The 15,732-nt window shown below is 40.4% G+C and overlaps 1 protein-coding gene across 1 annotated transcript in view; it reads left to right on the top strand.

The window, feature by feature from the left end:
* COL4A3 (collagen type IV alpha 3 chain) overlaps positions 1-15,732 on the top strand; it is a 163,207-nt gene that overhangs the window by 81,445 nt on the left and 66,030 nt on the right. The window contains exons 4-17 of the mRNA XM_049888346.1: positions 606-650; positions 1,248-1,292; positions 2,130-2,192; positions 2,776-2,829; positions 4,193-4,219; positions 4,832-4,909; positions 8,178-8,240; positions 8,370-8,405; positions 10,059-10,100; positions 10,319-10,396; positions 13,126-13,188; positions 13,578-13,637; positions 15,027-15,071; positions 15,545-15,598. Of these exons, the coding sequence (XP_049744303.1) occupies positions 606-650; positions 1,248-1,292; positions 2,130-2,192; positions 2,776-2,829; positions 4,193-4,219; positions 4,832-4,909; positions 8,178-8,240; positions 8,370-8,405; positions 10,059-10,100; positions 10,319-10,396; positions 13,126-13,188; positions 13,578-13,637; positions 15,027-15,071; positions 15,545-15,598 (753 nt within the window). The remainder of the gene's footprint in view (positions 1-605; positions 651-1,247; positions 1,293-2,129; positions 2,193-2,775; positions 2,830-4,192; positions 4,220-4,831; positions 4,910-8,177; positions 8,241-8,369; positions 8,406-10,058; positions 10,101-10,318; positions 10,397-13,125; positions 13,189-13,577; positions 13,638-15,026; positions 15,072-15,544; positions 15,599-15,732) is intronic.

Below are 15,732 nucleotides of genomic sequence, written 5' to 3' on the forward strand. Positions count from 1 at the left end.
CAGCTCCTGCTGTGGTCCTTCTCGTATTTCAGTGTGCCGCAGAATCCCCACTGCGTTTTGTTAATATGCAGATTCTTAATCAACAGACCTGAGTGGGGGGAGGGCAAGGAGCGAGGGGACCTGAGATTCCGCATTTCTAATACGCTTCCGGGTGGTGCTGATTTGCCCATTCTGAGACCCCATTTGGAGTCTCAAGGGCTTGAACGGATTTTTGTCTGTAATATTTTAATGCCAATGAAAGGAGCGAGGAGTCGAACCGTATATTAACAATGAAATAATTACATGGGCCAGATAGTTTGGCCTGTGGGTATGTCTGGGACCTCTAATTTGTGGGTTTCTTTGTGCCAGGTGTCCCTGGGTGGCGCAAGCAGTTTGTGATCGGCTATTAACCTAAAGGGTGGTGGTTCAAACCCACCCAGCAGTGCTGCAGAAGAAAGGCCTGGCAACCTGCTCCTGTAAAGATTACAGCCAAGAAAACTCTATAAATCACAGTTCTGCACTGTAACATATGGGATTTTCATGAGTCAGAATCAGGTTTGGGGGGGCAGTTTAAGTGCTCAGTAATTGTCATAGTGTTTACCTCTTGCTTTTTCGTTTGGATCCAGGGTTCTCCAGGACTTCAAGGACCCACTGGTCCCAAAGGTGTCAGGGTTAGTAGTCCAAGTGATCCATCCTGATTGTTTGGTGAAAATTCTTCTTCTTTTAAAAAGAATAACTCTGCGCTGTAAAAGTTATGCAAATGCCACAAAGGAGTTCACTGTGTATGGTTCCTTATATGAAGTTCGAGAACAGGTAAAACTAATCTATGATGGTGCAAGTCAGTATGGTGGCGGCCACGTTGTGGCTGGGTATTGATTATCTGGGAAAGGGCACGAGGGAACCTTCTGGGACGTTGGAGATGCTCTCTGCCTAAATCGGGATGGTGGAGATACAGAGATGCAGTGTATAAACATTCGTCAAGCCAGTCCCTTCAGGTTGGAGAACATTACTGTTTGCAAAGTGTAGCTTTAAAATCCATCCCTAAAAGCCAAAAACTATCTTAATTCTCTTTTTTTTAAAGTTTTAAAAATGCAAGATTTATAAAGGCTTGTCGACCTTTTGTTTTGTTTTTCAAATAGTTTTGAGCCATTCCCAACTTAGTTGCAACAGGAGGTTATTGGAATGGTAAATAATTTTATGTTTCTATGTTGAACATTTAAGGAGTTTTTTTCTCGTCCCTTCTCTCCTCCTCTCTTCTGTGTCTTTAGGGAATAACTGGTTTACCAGGATTTTCAGGTCCTCCCGGACTTCCGGTAAGTCACGGGGGAAAATACATATCTGGAAAAACAGAACATAAGCTCAGAATTAATAAAACTATTAAAACAGTAGTGTGAGGAAATGAGTACTGATACATTTCCTACATGGTAAAAATAGCAGAATAGAATCACAAAATATATTAGAATGTGGATTTGTAGGACTATGGGTCAAATCCTATTTCCTGAAATAAAAGCAGAATAGAATGGAATGGGGTAGATGGAGCAGAATAGAACAGAAATATTCTGTTTAGTAGTGTAGAATAAATAAAATAACGACTTATGTGTACACTCCCATTGTCTTTTTTTTTTCCTTCCTTTTCCTCCAGCTTAAAGCAGCATTTTAAAAGACTTCATTCTATTTAGAAACAGTCATTTGTTTTAGCTAAAATATCTGTATCTCACTTGTTTAATTCTTTGTTTTTATTGGCCCATTTTGTTGGCTATGATTGTTATTTAAATTACTATTTGAACAAATGTTGAAACTTACTACTTAACTCTTTAAATAACCACCTCAATTTAAATGGAGCCCTGGTAGCTCAGTGGTTATGAGCTCAGCTGCTAACCGAAAGGCCAGCAGTTCGAATCCACCAGCTGCCCCTCAGAAACCCTATGGAGCAGTTCTACTCTGTCCTGTAAGATCACTATGAGTCAAAATTGACTTGACCTACGGCAACGGGTTTGGTTTTTGTTTTTGTTATTGGGGTGGGGGGGGGTGTTTTTAAATAGCTTTTTTTTTTTTTATTTATTTAAATTAGTCTACTTTTTGTTTCCCTTTGAATTCCTGTTTGTATCTGGTCATGAAGCCTTGTAATTAGGACTTGCTGTCCTTTTCAGGGCACCCCAGGCAATACCGGACCTTATGGACTTCCTGGTTTACCAGGATGCAATGGTTCTAAGGTAGGTACTTTTTGCATTTTTAGGGGAGAAGTATGATTTTTGAACCAGAAACCTTCCTATTTTCCATTTCCTTATTCCTTGATTTCTAACTGTCTCTTAAGGAAGTTCTTCCATCTTCTCCCACAGAACGATAATTGAGGTATCCATGGGTTCTTTTCATCTGATGTTGTGAGCATATATAAATCAGATATGAAGCCTAGAATATAAAACTAGTCTTGGAAAAAGAGTGACTGAGCTTTTCTGTGTTCGCTCACCTCCTTTTGTTTGCTAACTATGTACTCCTTTTCCCCAGAATGGTAGCCATGAATCAATTAATTATTAAAGTTTCAAGGCAAGAGCAATTAAAAAGTTCTTGGCACAGTTAGACTTTTGCCATTTATGACAATTTGAGCAGCAGTGGATTCTGTTTTCCATTAAGGTAATGGTTTTCTGGCCTTCAGCCTCCTGACCCAGGAGCCATAAAGACTTGGCTTTACTTCATCTAGATTTACCACTGCAAGCCTGGAATATGGGAACATGGACAATGTCTGAATAGGCTGTTCTAGAACAACTAAGAAGGATGACAACTTTGTATGTTTTTCAGGGTGAGCAAGGGTTTCCAGGACATCCGGGGACACCAGGCTATCCAGGGATCCCGGTACGTTTCTGTTTCTAACTCCCCATTAAAGACCCAAAATATGAACAAAAGTACTCTAATTCAGAATGGTCATGGACACAAATTCATCATGATCTTGGGAGTATCTGAGGCAGCTAATAGACATTCAGTTAATAGTTGTAGAATGAATGAATAAATGCCTCATGGGTTTAGGTATGGACTTTGAGACTTCGTTCTGCTTTTGAAACATCCCAGTGGAGATGAGTTATAGACAGTTGGGTTTGCTCGGAGGAGAGGCATGGGTTGGTGATGGTTCAAGGAGTAAGAGTAAGGGAAAAAGGTGTTTAGAACTTAGAGAACTCCAGCATGCAACATGTAGATCAAGCAGAATGAGCCTGAAAAGGAGGAGAGGACCTAATGGTAGAAGAAAATCAGGAGGTTTGTATTATGGAAGCCCAAAACAAAAACCAAACCCAGTGTCATCAAGTCGATTCTGACTCATAGTGACCCTATAGGACAGAGTAGGACTGCCCCATAGAGTTTTCAAGGAGTGCCTGGAGGATTGGAACTGCTGACGCTTTGGTTAGCAGCCATAGCACTTAACCACTGCGCCACCAGCGTTTCCTATGGAAGCCCAGGAAGGATATATTTCAAGTAGAAGGGACTCGTCCCTAGCTGCCTAATACTGCTGAGAAGGCCACAGGTGAGGACTAAGATTTTGTCATTGGTTTTAGCAACGTCGAAGTCATTGCTGACCTTAGCAAGGAGTACTTCTGTGATGGGCCGGGTGCAGGAGATGGGGTTGGTATACACTGAGGAATCAGGGACTAATAAACAATGAAAAGATTGCAGGTGGGATGAAAGAAACACTGGGCAGTATTCCCACTGCAGTCTAACTGATTCTGACCTGTAGTGACCCCGTAGGGTTTCCAAGGCTGTAAATCTCTACGGAAGCAGACTGCCACATCTTTCTCCCACAGAGCTGCTGGTGGTTTTGAACCACCAACCTTGCAGTTAGCAGTCGACTGTTTTAACCACTGCACCACCAGGGCTCCTTAAGAAAGTGTTTAAAAAAAAAAAAACCCCGTTGCTGTCCAGTCGATTCCAACTCATAGCAACCCTGTAGGACAGAGTAGAACTGCCCCATAGTTTCCAAGGAGCACCTGATAGCTTTGAACTGCTGACCTTAGAGGCCATAGTTCTTAATCACTACGCCACCAGGGTTTCCAAGGCAGTGTTAGGAGAGGGTAAAAGATTAAGGGGAGACTTGTTTATTTATTTACCAGGAAATACCTGTGTGTGCATAAGAGCCAGTGGGAAGTATTCAGTAGGGAGGGAAGGACAAACCAAGGGTGTCAGGTATTTGATTTGCCTCCCGTTATTAATATGCTACTCCTTTTTTTAGGGTCCTGTTGGTTTGAAAGGAGAAAAGGTAAGTCATTTGTAGAATATTGTTATTGAAAATCTCCAACTGTTGAAGAGGACTCCTATTCAATAACAAAACCAAAAGAAATCAAACCCACTGCCGTCGAGTCAATTCCGACTCATAGCGACTCTGTAACAAGATATAAGTAATTATAAATCAGGTCTCATAATCTAGATTGTATTCATTCAGAGTCCATAATAATTGGGATATGATATTTATGCCTATTGAACAGCTTCTTCTGGATCTTTGAAGGGTCTTGAAGAATAGGGGTTTCGTATCATCCCTTAAAGAAGTAGGGACTAGGAGAAGAGAGCTGGCCTCATGCTTAAGGGCCCAAATTACAGACCTGGCATTGGCACTCATTTTGGTGTCTTAGGAAATGACTTATTATTCCTGTATCTTTCTTCCTCCCACAGTAAATTGGCAACAATAATTGAGAAAATATGAAAATGCTTTGAATTCTTCAGAATGGAATTACTTCATAATCCCGAGTCATTTCTCTAAGTGTGTATCCTGGGAAGCACTTTTATCCTTCACGAGGGATGACCTTGAATGAGCGCTATAGGGGTTTTGAAAATATAACATTGATTATGTTTGATGAGCTTCTTCATTTCCAAGGGTACCCCAGCTAAAGGAAGTGACGTAGAAATTGATGGAAAAGGTGACCTCGGGCTGCCAGGACCTCCAGGATCCCAGGTACAGCACTCAGAGAGGGTTTCTCTCCTCTGCCTCTCTCTCTCTGTCTCTCTCTCCTCACTCTCTCTCTGGCCTCTATTCTTTTACATGTCTGCCTCTTTTTATTCTGAAACATTCACCTTACTATAAGAAACTACGGGATGCTGATAAACAAAGATGGTTTAATGCCTTAAGTTGCATATTTGTCTTTTAATATCTTCTCTCTGAAAAGAAAAGGACCTTGTGTCTCAGTTTCCCCAGCTTTCCTGAATCTAAGGAGGAGTCTTCAGTGAACCGTTATGCTCCAATTGGGCTGTATTTTTTGAAAACAAGAATGAGTTTGTGTCATACATTTAATACAGTTTAGAACTGTAATTTTAGATAACAGCCCTATTTTAAAATTTGCATGATAGAAAATAACCAGGTTTTATTTAGATGCATCTGTGTCCTGATGAAAAGTTGGCTTTACTGCTCTACATGTATATATACACATACCTAACGTATCTATATGTTTGTGTATCTTTACTGATGTGTATGTGTGTAGTCTGAAGGTAATCCAGAATGGATAAGAAGAGACAGTTATCTCTGGGGCTCTGTGTACTTTAATGTGTGATTCAAAAGGATCCTTGGCAGGCCTAAGCTACAACCACTGACTTTGAAGTTAATTAACCATAAATATTTTAACTTACCTCAGAATCATTTTTCCTGTGAAAGTGTGATCAACTCAGAGGTAGCACTATTGGGAGGGCCAACAAATGAAATTCTGGCTTTAAAAAGAAACCCCAATTTGGGGATGTTTTTTCCTTCTTTCCAGGAGTGTTTTCCAGTGCATGCCTCTAATCTTGTATTCGAATAAACAATAACATAGCAGAAAACATTAATGAAAGCATTTAAATCTACTGCAACAGAAAATGCTTTCAAAGCTTTCTAGACAATTTCCATAAACATTATGAAAATGTAATACCAGGCAGTGCTTGTACTTTTCTTGAGAAAACAAAGTTCCTTACTAAATGCTTTGGGGGAAATAAAACCCATTGCTGTGGAGTAGATTCCAACTCATAACGACTCTATAGGACAGAGTAGAACTGCCCCATAGGGCTTCCAAGGAGCAGCTGGTAGATTCGAACTGCTTAGCTTTGCAGCCGAGTGCTTAACCACTGCACCAGTAGGGCTATGCCTCTTAGGAGCTCCCAGTCTAATAGAAGACACAAGCATAATCACTAAACCCAAGGATATGCGCAATTAATTTCATCCTCTGGCCGGTGGCTGAAGTAATTAGCAGAACATGGGGATAGGGTTAGTCTGAATAGATTGGGTGGGAAAGCTGGGTTTAAAGAGTAATCGCAGGGGGAGGAGGAAGAGCAGGAGCCATGTTGGTAAAGCAAATGCCATATGTGGAAAGAAGAAACTTCTGAGTACAGAACTGGATATTTGCCTAGGTGAGAGTTCAAGTTGAGGCTGTTGGACTTCTATAAGGTGAGCCAGGCCTGCTGCTGGTGACTGTGAAGTTGAACTAGCAGCTGCAAAACTGTAGCGTGATGCCATTAGGAAGAGTATAGGCTTCTGAGAAAAGATTCAGGACGTGATGGCTCTTGCCTTTTTTTTTTTTTTTTTTGCATAGGAAACTTTCAAGAGACCAGGTGCTGAAGGCATTGCTGTACCACTTAAATGTATATTGAGTGCTGGCTATGTGTTAGTCATTGCACTAGTGCTGGTGGTATTTTGATGCTATATCTCTTGACACAGGAAATATTTATTAAATGCTAACTGTGTACCAGGGACTATTCTCTGTGGATGCAGCAGTGAACAAATCAGACCCCCCCCCAAAAAAAAATAGTTTAAGAAAAAATTATTGCACTCATGAAGCTTACATTCTAGTAGAGGTAATAAGCAAACAAAACAACAAAGTAGATTAATAAGTATACGGGTGTATTGTTGTTGTTGTTAGGCCCTCTCGACTCAGTTCCGAGTCATAGCAACCCTATGTGCAATGGAATGAAACACTGCCCAGTCCTGCACCATCCTCACAATCGTTGTTATGTTTGAGCCCATTGTTGCAGCCACTGTGTCAATATGTCTCGTTGAGGGTCTTCCTCTTTTTTGCTGACCCTTTACTTTACCAAGCATGATGTCCTTCTCCAAGTACTGGTCCCACCTGATAACATGTCCAAAGTATGTGAGACAAAGTCTCACCATCCTCACTTCTAAGGAGCATTCTGGTTGTGTTTCTTCCAAGACAGATTTGTTCATTCTTCTGGCAGTCCATGGTGTATATTCAATATTCTTCTCCAACACCATAGTTCAAAGGCATCAATTGTTCTTCAGTCTTCTTTTTTCATTGTCTACCTTTTGCATGCATATGAGGCAATTGAAAAGACCATGGCTTGGGTCAGGTGCACCTTAGTCCTCAAAGTGACATCTTTGCTTTTTTAACGTTTGAAAGAGGTCTTTTGCAGCAGATTTGTTCAATGCAATACATCATTTGGTCTCTTGACTGCTGCTTCCATGGGCATTGATTATGGATCCAAGTACAATGAAATCCTTGACAACTTCAACGTTTTCTCTGTTTATCATGATGTTGCTTATTTGTCTAGTTATGAGGATTTTTGTTTTCTTTATGTTGAAGTGCAATTCATATTGAAGGCTGTGATCTTTGATTTTCATCAGTAAGTGCTTCAGGTCCTCTTCACTTTCAGCAAACAGGGTTGTGTCATCTGCATATCTCAGGTTGTTAATGAGTCTTCCTCCAGTCTTGATGTCGACTTCTTCATATAGTCCTTGGATTATTTACTAAGAAGAAAAATCAAGCAGAGAAGGAGAATAAGAAATGTCTCAGTTGAAAGGAGGATACAGTGTTAGATTGGACAGGCAGGGAAGGCCTTATCGAGAAGGCGACAAGTCAGTAAAGACTAGAAAGGAGTAAGGAAGAGAGTATATAAATAATTTGGGGAAAGAGGATCCTGGGCAGAGAGAAGAGAGGGTCCAAAGGCCCTAAGGTAGGAGCATGCCTGGCCAAGAAAAAGAGAGATGAGAGCAAAATTTTGAAAACTTTTCTAAAGTGAAGTGACTGTTCTGATCAGTTTCCTGGTGACAGTATGGTCAGGATGGCTATGGTAACCTGTTACATGTGACAGCATATTACATTCTCCTTGGCATTTATTGTCATTAACTGCAGCCATTGAGAAGGTAAGCCTTCTGCTTTTCTGATTTTATTAAAATATTTTAATGCAGTTAAATAATGGTGAGAAATAAATTTAAACTGACTCTAAATTCTTCTTTGAACTTAAAGGGTTTGCCAGGCCTCCCAGGCTTTCCTGGACCTATCGGTCCACCTGGCCCTCCAGGTTTCCTGGTAAGTATGAACTGACCATTGCTATGGTCTCAGTAAACTACTATGATAACTTTTAGCTAGAAGTTTTAAAAAGAGTTTTCTGGGCTGGGTGTGTTTCCTACTGTAAATTTAATTTGTGGATCTTTCTAGGGCTTTCCAGGAACCATGGGACCTCCAGGACCCAAGGTAGATTACTGTTCATATTTCCTATCAGCCAGAACACCCTAACCAATCTAAAGGCTAAACCTGGCCTGATGCCACGTGTGGGCCACTGCCGGGCACCTTTATGGAGCTCCCCAGGATTCCCAACAGGGAAGGGAGCATGGTTGATAGTCCTCCACCTCTGGCCCCTCTTCTCCCCTGCATTTAGGTAACTTGATCCCTGATACAAAGAGCCTTAATTAAACTATAAGGAGCTCCTCATACAGAAAAGGGGAAAAGGTAAAGGATTTCTAATTTGTAGGTTTCCCATTTCTGGGAAACTTTATACTATATACCACACTTTGTACTAAAAATTTTTGTCATGGGCTGCTTCCCAAAACAACCTGCTGTCATGCTAAGAAATAAAAATTTGCTCTTCATATGCTCATTAAATAGGGTCCTGCATTCCATTAGAAAGGCTAATTATTTGTTAGTTCAAGTAAGAAACGAACAAGGCTGAGCCCCACCAGGGAATTATGCTAAGCACACTCTCTCTTCCTTACTATCAGGTAGTCTTCACGTGTAGGGTACTTCCCAAGGTGCTTTCACATTTATTCTTTCGTTGATGCACACACACACACAAATACCCAAAATCCTGTAAGGTGGATAGGCTCAGGCTGAGTGACTTGTTTGAGGTTAAATTGAAAATAAATGGTGGTGCTGAGGTTTAAAGTCTTTTGATTCCTCATCTTGGGGTTTTTTCTAAAATTTATTGGCTAGCAGGGGAAGATCTGCAAACTCAAGACCACAAAAGCAAGAAGATAATGGTTGAAATGATGATGGACCATCATTAGTGAAAAGAAGCTATTCATATGAGACTTATGTCACTAAGTTACTAGTGAAATCAGGTAGCTTTAATTCTATCCTCAGCGTCTCTGTTTTTCTAACGTGGATTCCAGAACTGGGAACTTCAGTTCTAAAGTTCAGCTACCCATCCCTCTTATTTTATAGAGAAGGGAACTAGGGCATCAGGAAGTCAAATACCCTGTCAGTAGAATTATGTCTTAGAAAGAGAGTGAGTGATTTATTTCAAGAAAATGGCTCATTAAATTGTGGGCAGGGCTGGCAAGTCCAAAATTCATAGGGCAGGCAAGGAGAAGATTGAAGAGTAGGAGAGTTCTGGCAAAATGTCTATTTATGGTCTGAAGGCAGAACACACCGTTTTTGCTCTTAAGTTCTTCAGTTGTTTGACGGAGGCCCACACACATTTTGGAAGGTAATCTGCTTTACTTGAGGCCAGCTGATTTAATCACACGTAATTACTTTATAACAGCAACCACACTGGTGTTTTACCAAACAACTGGGTGCAGTAGCCTAGCCAGGTTGACACATAAAATTAACCATCACAAATCACAACTAGCTAGTGGCTGCACCAGAGAAGGCTCCTCTGAGCCGGTTTCTTTGCCCATCCCATACCTCCTGCCGTCATTTGCAGTATTCAGTAGATCCCTGAAGCCCACTATACCTCAGAATCTCCACTTTTGAAAGAAAGATATTGCTGTTCTACTCTGAGAAATAGCTAAAATAATTTTTATAATTCTAACATTATAATATAAATATTTAGTTAAAAATATTGGCAGTTTAATGTGCTTAGACCGTTTTTTTTTTTTAGTAATTTGGTTTTGTGTTTTCTTACAGGGTCACATGGGTGACAATGTGATAGGACGAAAAGGAGACTTGGTAATTTAAATCCTACTCTTCACTGCTGGGCAAGATACCTTAAATTCCATAGCACATCACCCTGTATATTTTAGTCAGTAGTGACATTGAAAACCAGTGTGTTTGCTGTGTCTGAAGCTTTCTATCTTCTCAGATAAATACTAAAGGGGAAAAGGTCATTCAAATATAGGCAACTTGATGATGTTTGGCTTTTCATTCCTGGGTGTATTTTTCTTTAGGGTGTGAAAGGATTAACAGGACCCCCTGGACCACCAGGAACAGTTATTGTGACACTAACTGGCCCAGATAACAGAACGGTAACTCTTCAATTTTCTTATTAGGGCTGTACCTTCCAGTTTCTGGGATGAAGTCCTTGTAATTCCTTACCTTCTTTACAAACTCTGTCGTCTAAGCTCACCCAGCCTAGCCCTCCTCAATGCAGCCCAAGCCTCTGGGTTTTATTCCTTTCCCATCTTTCAGTCATGAACTGACAAAGATCTGAGGCAAGCGAGACTTCCAAACTTCTTAAGGGTGGAACCCACATATGATCTTGCTCACGTGGTATCCCCACCCCCTCGAATTGTCCCTAATGCAGAGTAGGTATTCTGTGAGTATTTTTGAGTAAATGATAATAAAATGGGTACGTGGCTCTGATCCAGTTGGATGATAATGACCTAAAGATATGGGTGGAAGGGTGTCATAACCGAACAGGACATTTTTACCTGGTGGTGCAATGATTTAAGCACTTGTCTGCTAACCAAAATGTTGGCAGTTCAAACCCACCAGCCGCTCATTGGGAAAAAGATGTGGCATTCTGCCGCCATAAAGTTTTACAGCTTTGGAAACCTCATAGTACTGTTCTGCTCTGCCCTATAGAGTAGCCATGAATTGACTGAACGGCAACGGGTTTGGTTTGGTTTTATTGTAACCCCAAGGACACTATAACCCCCACTCCTCTCCAAGGGTATGAAAAAAAAAAAAAACCCATTGCTGTCGAGTCGACAGAGCAGAACTACTCCATAGGGTTTCCAAGGAGCGCATGGTGGATTCAAGCTGCCGACCTTTGGGTTAGCAAACAACCTCTTAACCACTGTGCCACCAGGGCTTCCCAAGTATACTATGACCCTGTTACTTTAATGTTAACATTTTCTTTCTGCTCCTGCATTGGGATAGCTAGGAGGACCAGGGTATGGAACTGAATCGAATGCTCGGAAGAAGTTAATCCACTATACAATGCAGCAATCCTAGACCCCGGGTCGATCCTAGATGTCTTGGGGTGGGGGGAGAGTGAGATGGGGAGGTGAGGGGGAGGCTAACAATTTTCTGTAGATTAACTAAGGAACACAAATCATTCTCCTTTTATAAATTTATAATTGTAATAACAGCTTGTTCAAGTATAGAATTCATGGGTTTTAGTTAAAATCTCTTTTTAACAGCTTTTTTGAGATATAATTCACATACCATACAGTTCATCCTTTTAAAGTGTACAGTCCAACAGCTTTTAGTATATTCACAGTTGTGCCACCGTCACATTTTCATCACCCTAAATGAAAGCCCTTAGCCATCACCCCTCAATGTAGTCAATTTTTAATTATCAAAACAAAATGAATAAGAGTTCAAAGAAAGCATGGTAAAATTTGATATGATGAAAATAATAGCTCACGTTGAAAATTGAAAAAGAATTCACTTGGGAAAAAGAATTGAACTTTTTGGAGGCAGCCAACAAAAATAAGATTAATGAAAGCTAAAATTTTACACAGTAAATTCTGTTACTGGCTAAAAATTGATGGAAAAAGTCTTATCTGGACAGAATCTAGATCTGTAAGACTTGAGCCATGAGGAAAAAAAGGAGTTTGAAAAAAATGATTCCCTCAAGAGAACACTCACATTGGGAAAAATACAATAAAAAAAAAACCTGAAGTGAATCAAACCCTCATTATAACATTTGCCCGGAAGATAATTGGTCCCAATGAAAATAATTTTAGCATATTAAAAATGGAAATAAAAATACATTAGAAATGATCTGATTGTGCTTATTTATAGAAAACTGGGCCATTCATTAAGTAATTTTAATTTAATTTGGTTAATACTCTTTTTATTATATTTATTTTTATTGCATTTTAGATGAAGGTTTACAAAACAGATTAGTTTCTTGTCAAAAGTTAATACACATATTCTTTTGTGACATCGGTTACCAACCCCGCAACGTGTTAACACTCTCCCCTTCTTGACCTTGGGTCCCCCATTTCCCTTTGTCCAGCTTTCTGTCTCCTCCTGCCTTCCCGTCCTTGCCCTGTGCTGGTGTCCCATTTAGTCTGGTATATGTGGTTGAGGCAAGTGTATTCGTGTTTGTTTTATGGGCCTGTCTAATCTTTGGCTGAAGGATAAACCTCAGGAAGAGCCTCAGTACTGAGTTAAAAGGGTGTCCGGGGCCCATACCCTCGGGGTTTCTGCAGTCTCTGTCAGGCCAGTAAGTTTGGTCCTTTTTTGTGTAATTTTAAAGTAGTTTGACCCAGAAGATACTTTATTTAAAAAGAAAAAAAGTGTATGCATATAATTTCAGTGGATTCATGAATACAAAGTCGAAATGTGAAAAACAGTAAGTTCTGTTGGGTTGTGTCGAGATGAGGCACATTAAACAACAAAAAAAAAACCCATTGCCATTGAGTCAATTCAGACTCATAGCAGCCCTATAGGACAGAGCAGAACTGCCCCATAGGTGGATTTGAATTGTTTATTTTTGGTTAGCAGTCGAGCTCTTAACCACTGTGCCAGTTTATTGAACAGATAGAGGACTGTTCGGGAAACCCTGGTGGCGTAGTGGTTAAGTGCTACAGCTGCTGACCAAAAGGTCAGCAGTTCGAATCCACCAGGCGCTCCTTGGAAACTCTATGGGACAGTTCTACTCTGACCCTGTAGGTCGATATGAATTGAAATTGACTCGACCACAATGGGGTCTGGTTTCTTTGGTTTAGAGGACTGTTCCATGTGTAATGGGCGAGATCTTGTTTTATACATTTGTAACGACCTTGAATTGTTTCGGCAGGAACTCAAAGGGGAGAAGGGAGACAAGGGAGCAACGGGCGAATCCGGACCTCCAGGACCTCCAGTAGGTCATTTAGAGCCATATTGTTCCCTCAAGACATAAAAAGTTCATTGGTTCATATTTTGATCGATGTTATGCTTTTTAACGTTAGTTTTAAAACTTGGTAATATTTGACCACAGAGATCATGGATATACTAGAAGTATGTAGTGGCCATGTCTAGCCTATAATCCTTGCACTGTTTTACGTGCATCCAGTATTATCCATCTTACACCTTATCCTAAGCATCTGTTGCTAAATAAATACTCATAAATAAAATTTACCCCTTAAATGAATCACCATTTGAACATTTTAAAATAGGGTAGAGTAATCAGAAGGGACAAGTTGATAAAAAATCAATGTAAGTCGAAAAACAAAGAATTTGTGAAACTTGACATAACTCTAATTAATACAGGGACCACCTGGAGAATCATATGGATCTGAAAAGGGTAATCCTGGAGACCCTGGCCTGCAGGTAAAGCAGTGCAGCTTGTATTAGTCAGGACTCTACATGCCCAACTCAAAGTCACTTAGGTTAAAAAAAAAAAAAAAGGGCTTGGGAAGAAGTTATATGCTCAAGTCTCTGAAAGTCCAGGGCTAGAATGGGCTTCGGGGACGTCAGAACCAGAGAAAATATGGGCAGGACTCTCTTCTTACTCCGGTTTCTTTCTGTGTATCGACCTGTCCTCTCCTTTGGCAGATGGTTTTCTTCCAGGCAGGGGAAGGGGAAAAAGAGGGGAGTGTAGCAGCAGACAACTCTGGGTTAAAGGCATTAGAGAGGAGACAGTCTTTTTCTCTCTGTGTTCATATACAGCGAAATCTGTGAGAGCCAGAACTTGACAGGACTGCCTTGTTTTCCAGGTCTCAGAAGTGTTCCACCTTTGACAGAGTACAGTCTTACCACTTTCTGTTGTTCATTTTAATGGAAAATATTTGTGTTTCATTCTCTGATAGGTTTCCGCCTTACATAGGTTCTGGCTTTTGCAGATTTTACTGTATAAAATCTCAAAGAATTCTGATTGGCCCAGCTTGGGTCATATGTCTCACTCTGAAAAAAATGACTGTGGCCAGGAGGAAAAGGCACTATGTTTGGCTGGTCCAGTTGGGCAGTGGGCTGCTGTGATTGACAGCCCCCTCAGAACCAACCATACAATATGAGGGAGGAGTAGCTCCCCACAGGAAGTGGGGCATCCTGGGACCAGAAGTAGATAGCAAGGAATGTTGGGAAAATAAGCAACAAAGAACCATGACCCCAGCCAGCTCCATTTATGAAAGATTTAAACATGTATATTGTTTAAAACCCTAAAAATTATATATTGAGAAGAGTTTATGGGTGTTTTCCCTAAGAAAAATATTCAATCAACATGATTTTTAATTCAGACACGGAGGATGAATATCGTAAGAGTTAACCCACAATCCATGTCTATTTGGGCACTGCAATGTACCTTTTATACATGTATTTAAATATAGGGACATCTGGAGTTCCAAGAATTGCCAACATTCTAAATAAATAAATTCACTGTGAACACCTTCCCCTTTCTAGGTTTCCTTATTACTCATCTTTCAGCTCAAGGCTTCTTTGATTTTTCTTCCAGGCTTAGAATGGACAGCATCAACTCTTGTTCAAGCTTAGCTTTTAATTTCCTCTCTTTTTTCCTTTGACCATCCCTAAATTCCCATCTGACTGGCATCTGCCTTCCCTAGAGTGATTAAAGGCTTTTCGTTCTAAAAAATGACGAGGAACCTCACTTAGGCCTTCTTGCCTGAGGTCTACAGGAGATAGTTATATCATTTAAGTTTTCCATATGTATTAAAGTTATGTATAGTCATAAAATTACATGTTTTTATTTTGTTTTTGTTTTAGGGAAAGCCTGGAAAAGATGGCACGCCTGGCTTTCCTGGCACTGAGGTGAAGAAACGATTTGGCACACTGATGTAGTGAAATGTTGGTACTGTTCTGTGCAGGATTTTCGAGAGTCACTAAGTAGTTATGAGGAGTCCCTGGGTAATGCAAATGGTTAACACGCTCAGCTGCTAACCGAAAGGTTGGTGGTTCGAATCCATCTAGAGGCACCTCAGAAGAAAGGCCTGGTGATCTACTTCCAGAAAATCAGCCATTGAAAACCCTGTGGAGCACAGTTCTACTCTGACACACATGGGGTCACCAGCGTAGGAATCAGCTCAATGGTAACTAATTTTCTTTTTTGAGTAGTTGTCATTATAGCTTTTAAGAACTACATTTGAGAGTCATAGTTTTACACTCTCATTGTGGATCGATGTCACCTAAACACATCGTTTTAATAAAAGAGGAATTTAAAGTGTTCTTACTTCATACAGAAGCAGCCTGTGTTCCAATCTATTTTAATTTGTTATTTTCTTTAGGGAGCCAAAGGCGACAAGGGCTTCCCTGGATTAAGCGGTGAATATGGCATTAAGGTAATCCCCGATCTAATATTTTACCTTTAGCTTTTTTTAATTGGCTAGGTTTTAACTACCTTTCCACTCCCCACCCCATAGCATGGAACTAGGTACAAAGAGTTGTAATCATAGATAGACTTTATTAAAATGCC

This window comes from Elephas maximus, chromosome 6 (genome assembly GCF_024166365.1).
Source record: "Elephas maximus indicus isolate mEleMax1 chromosome 6, mEleMax1 primary haplotype, whole genome shotgun sequence".
Classification (NCBI taxonomy): Eukaryota; Metazoa; Chordata; class Mammalia; order Proboscidea; family Elephantidae; genus Elephas; species Elephas maximus.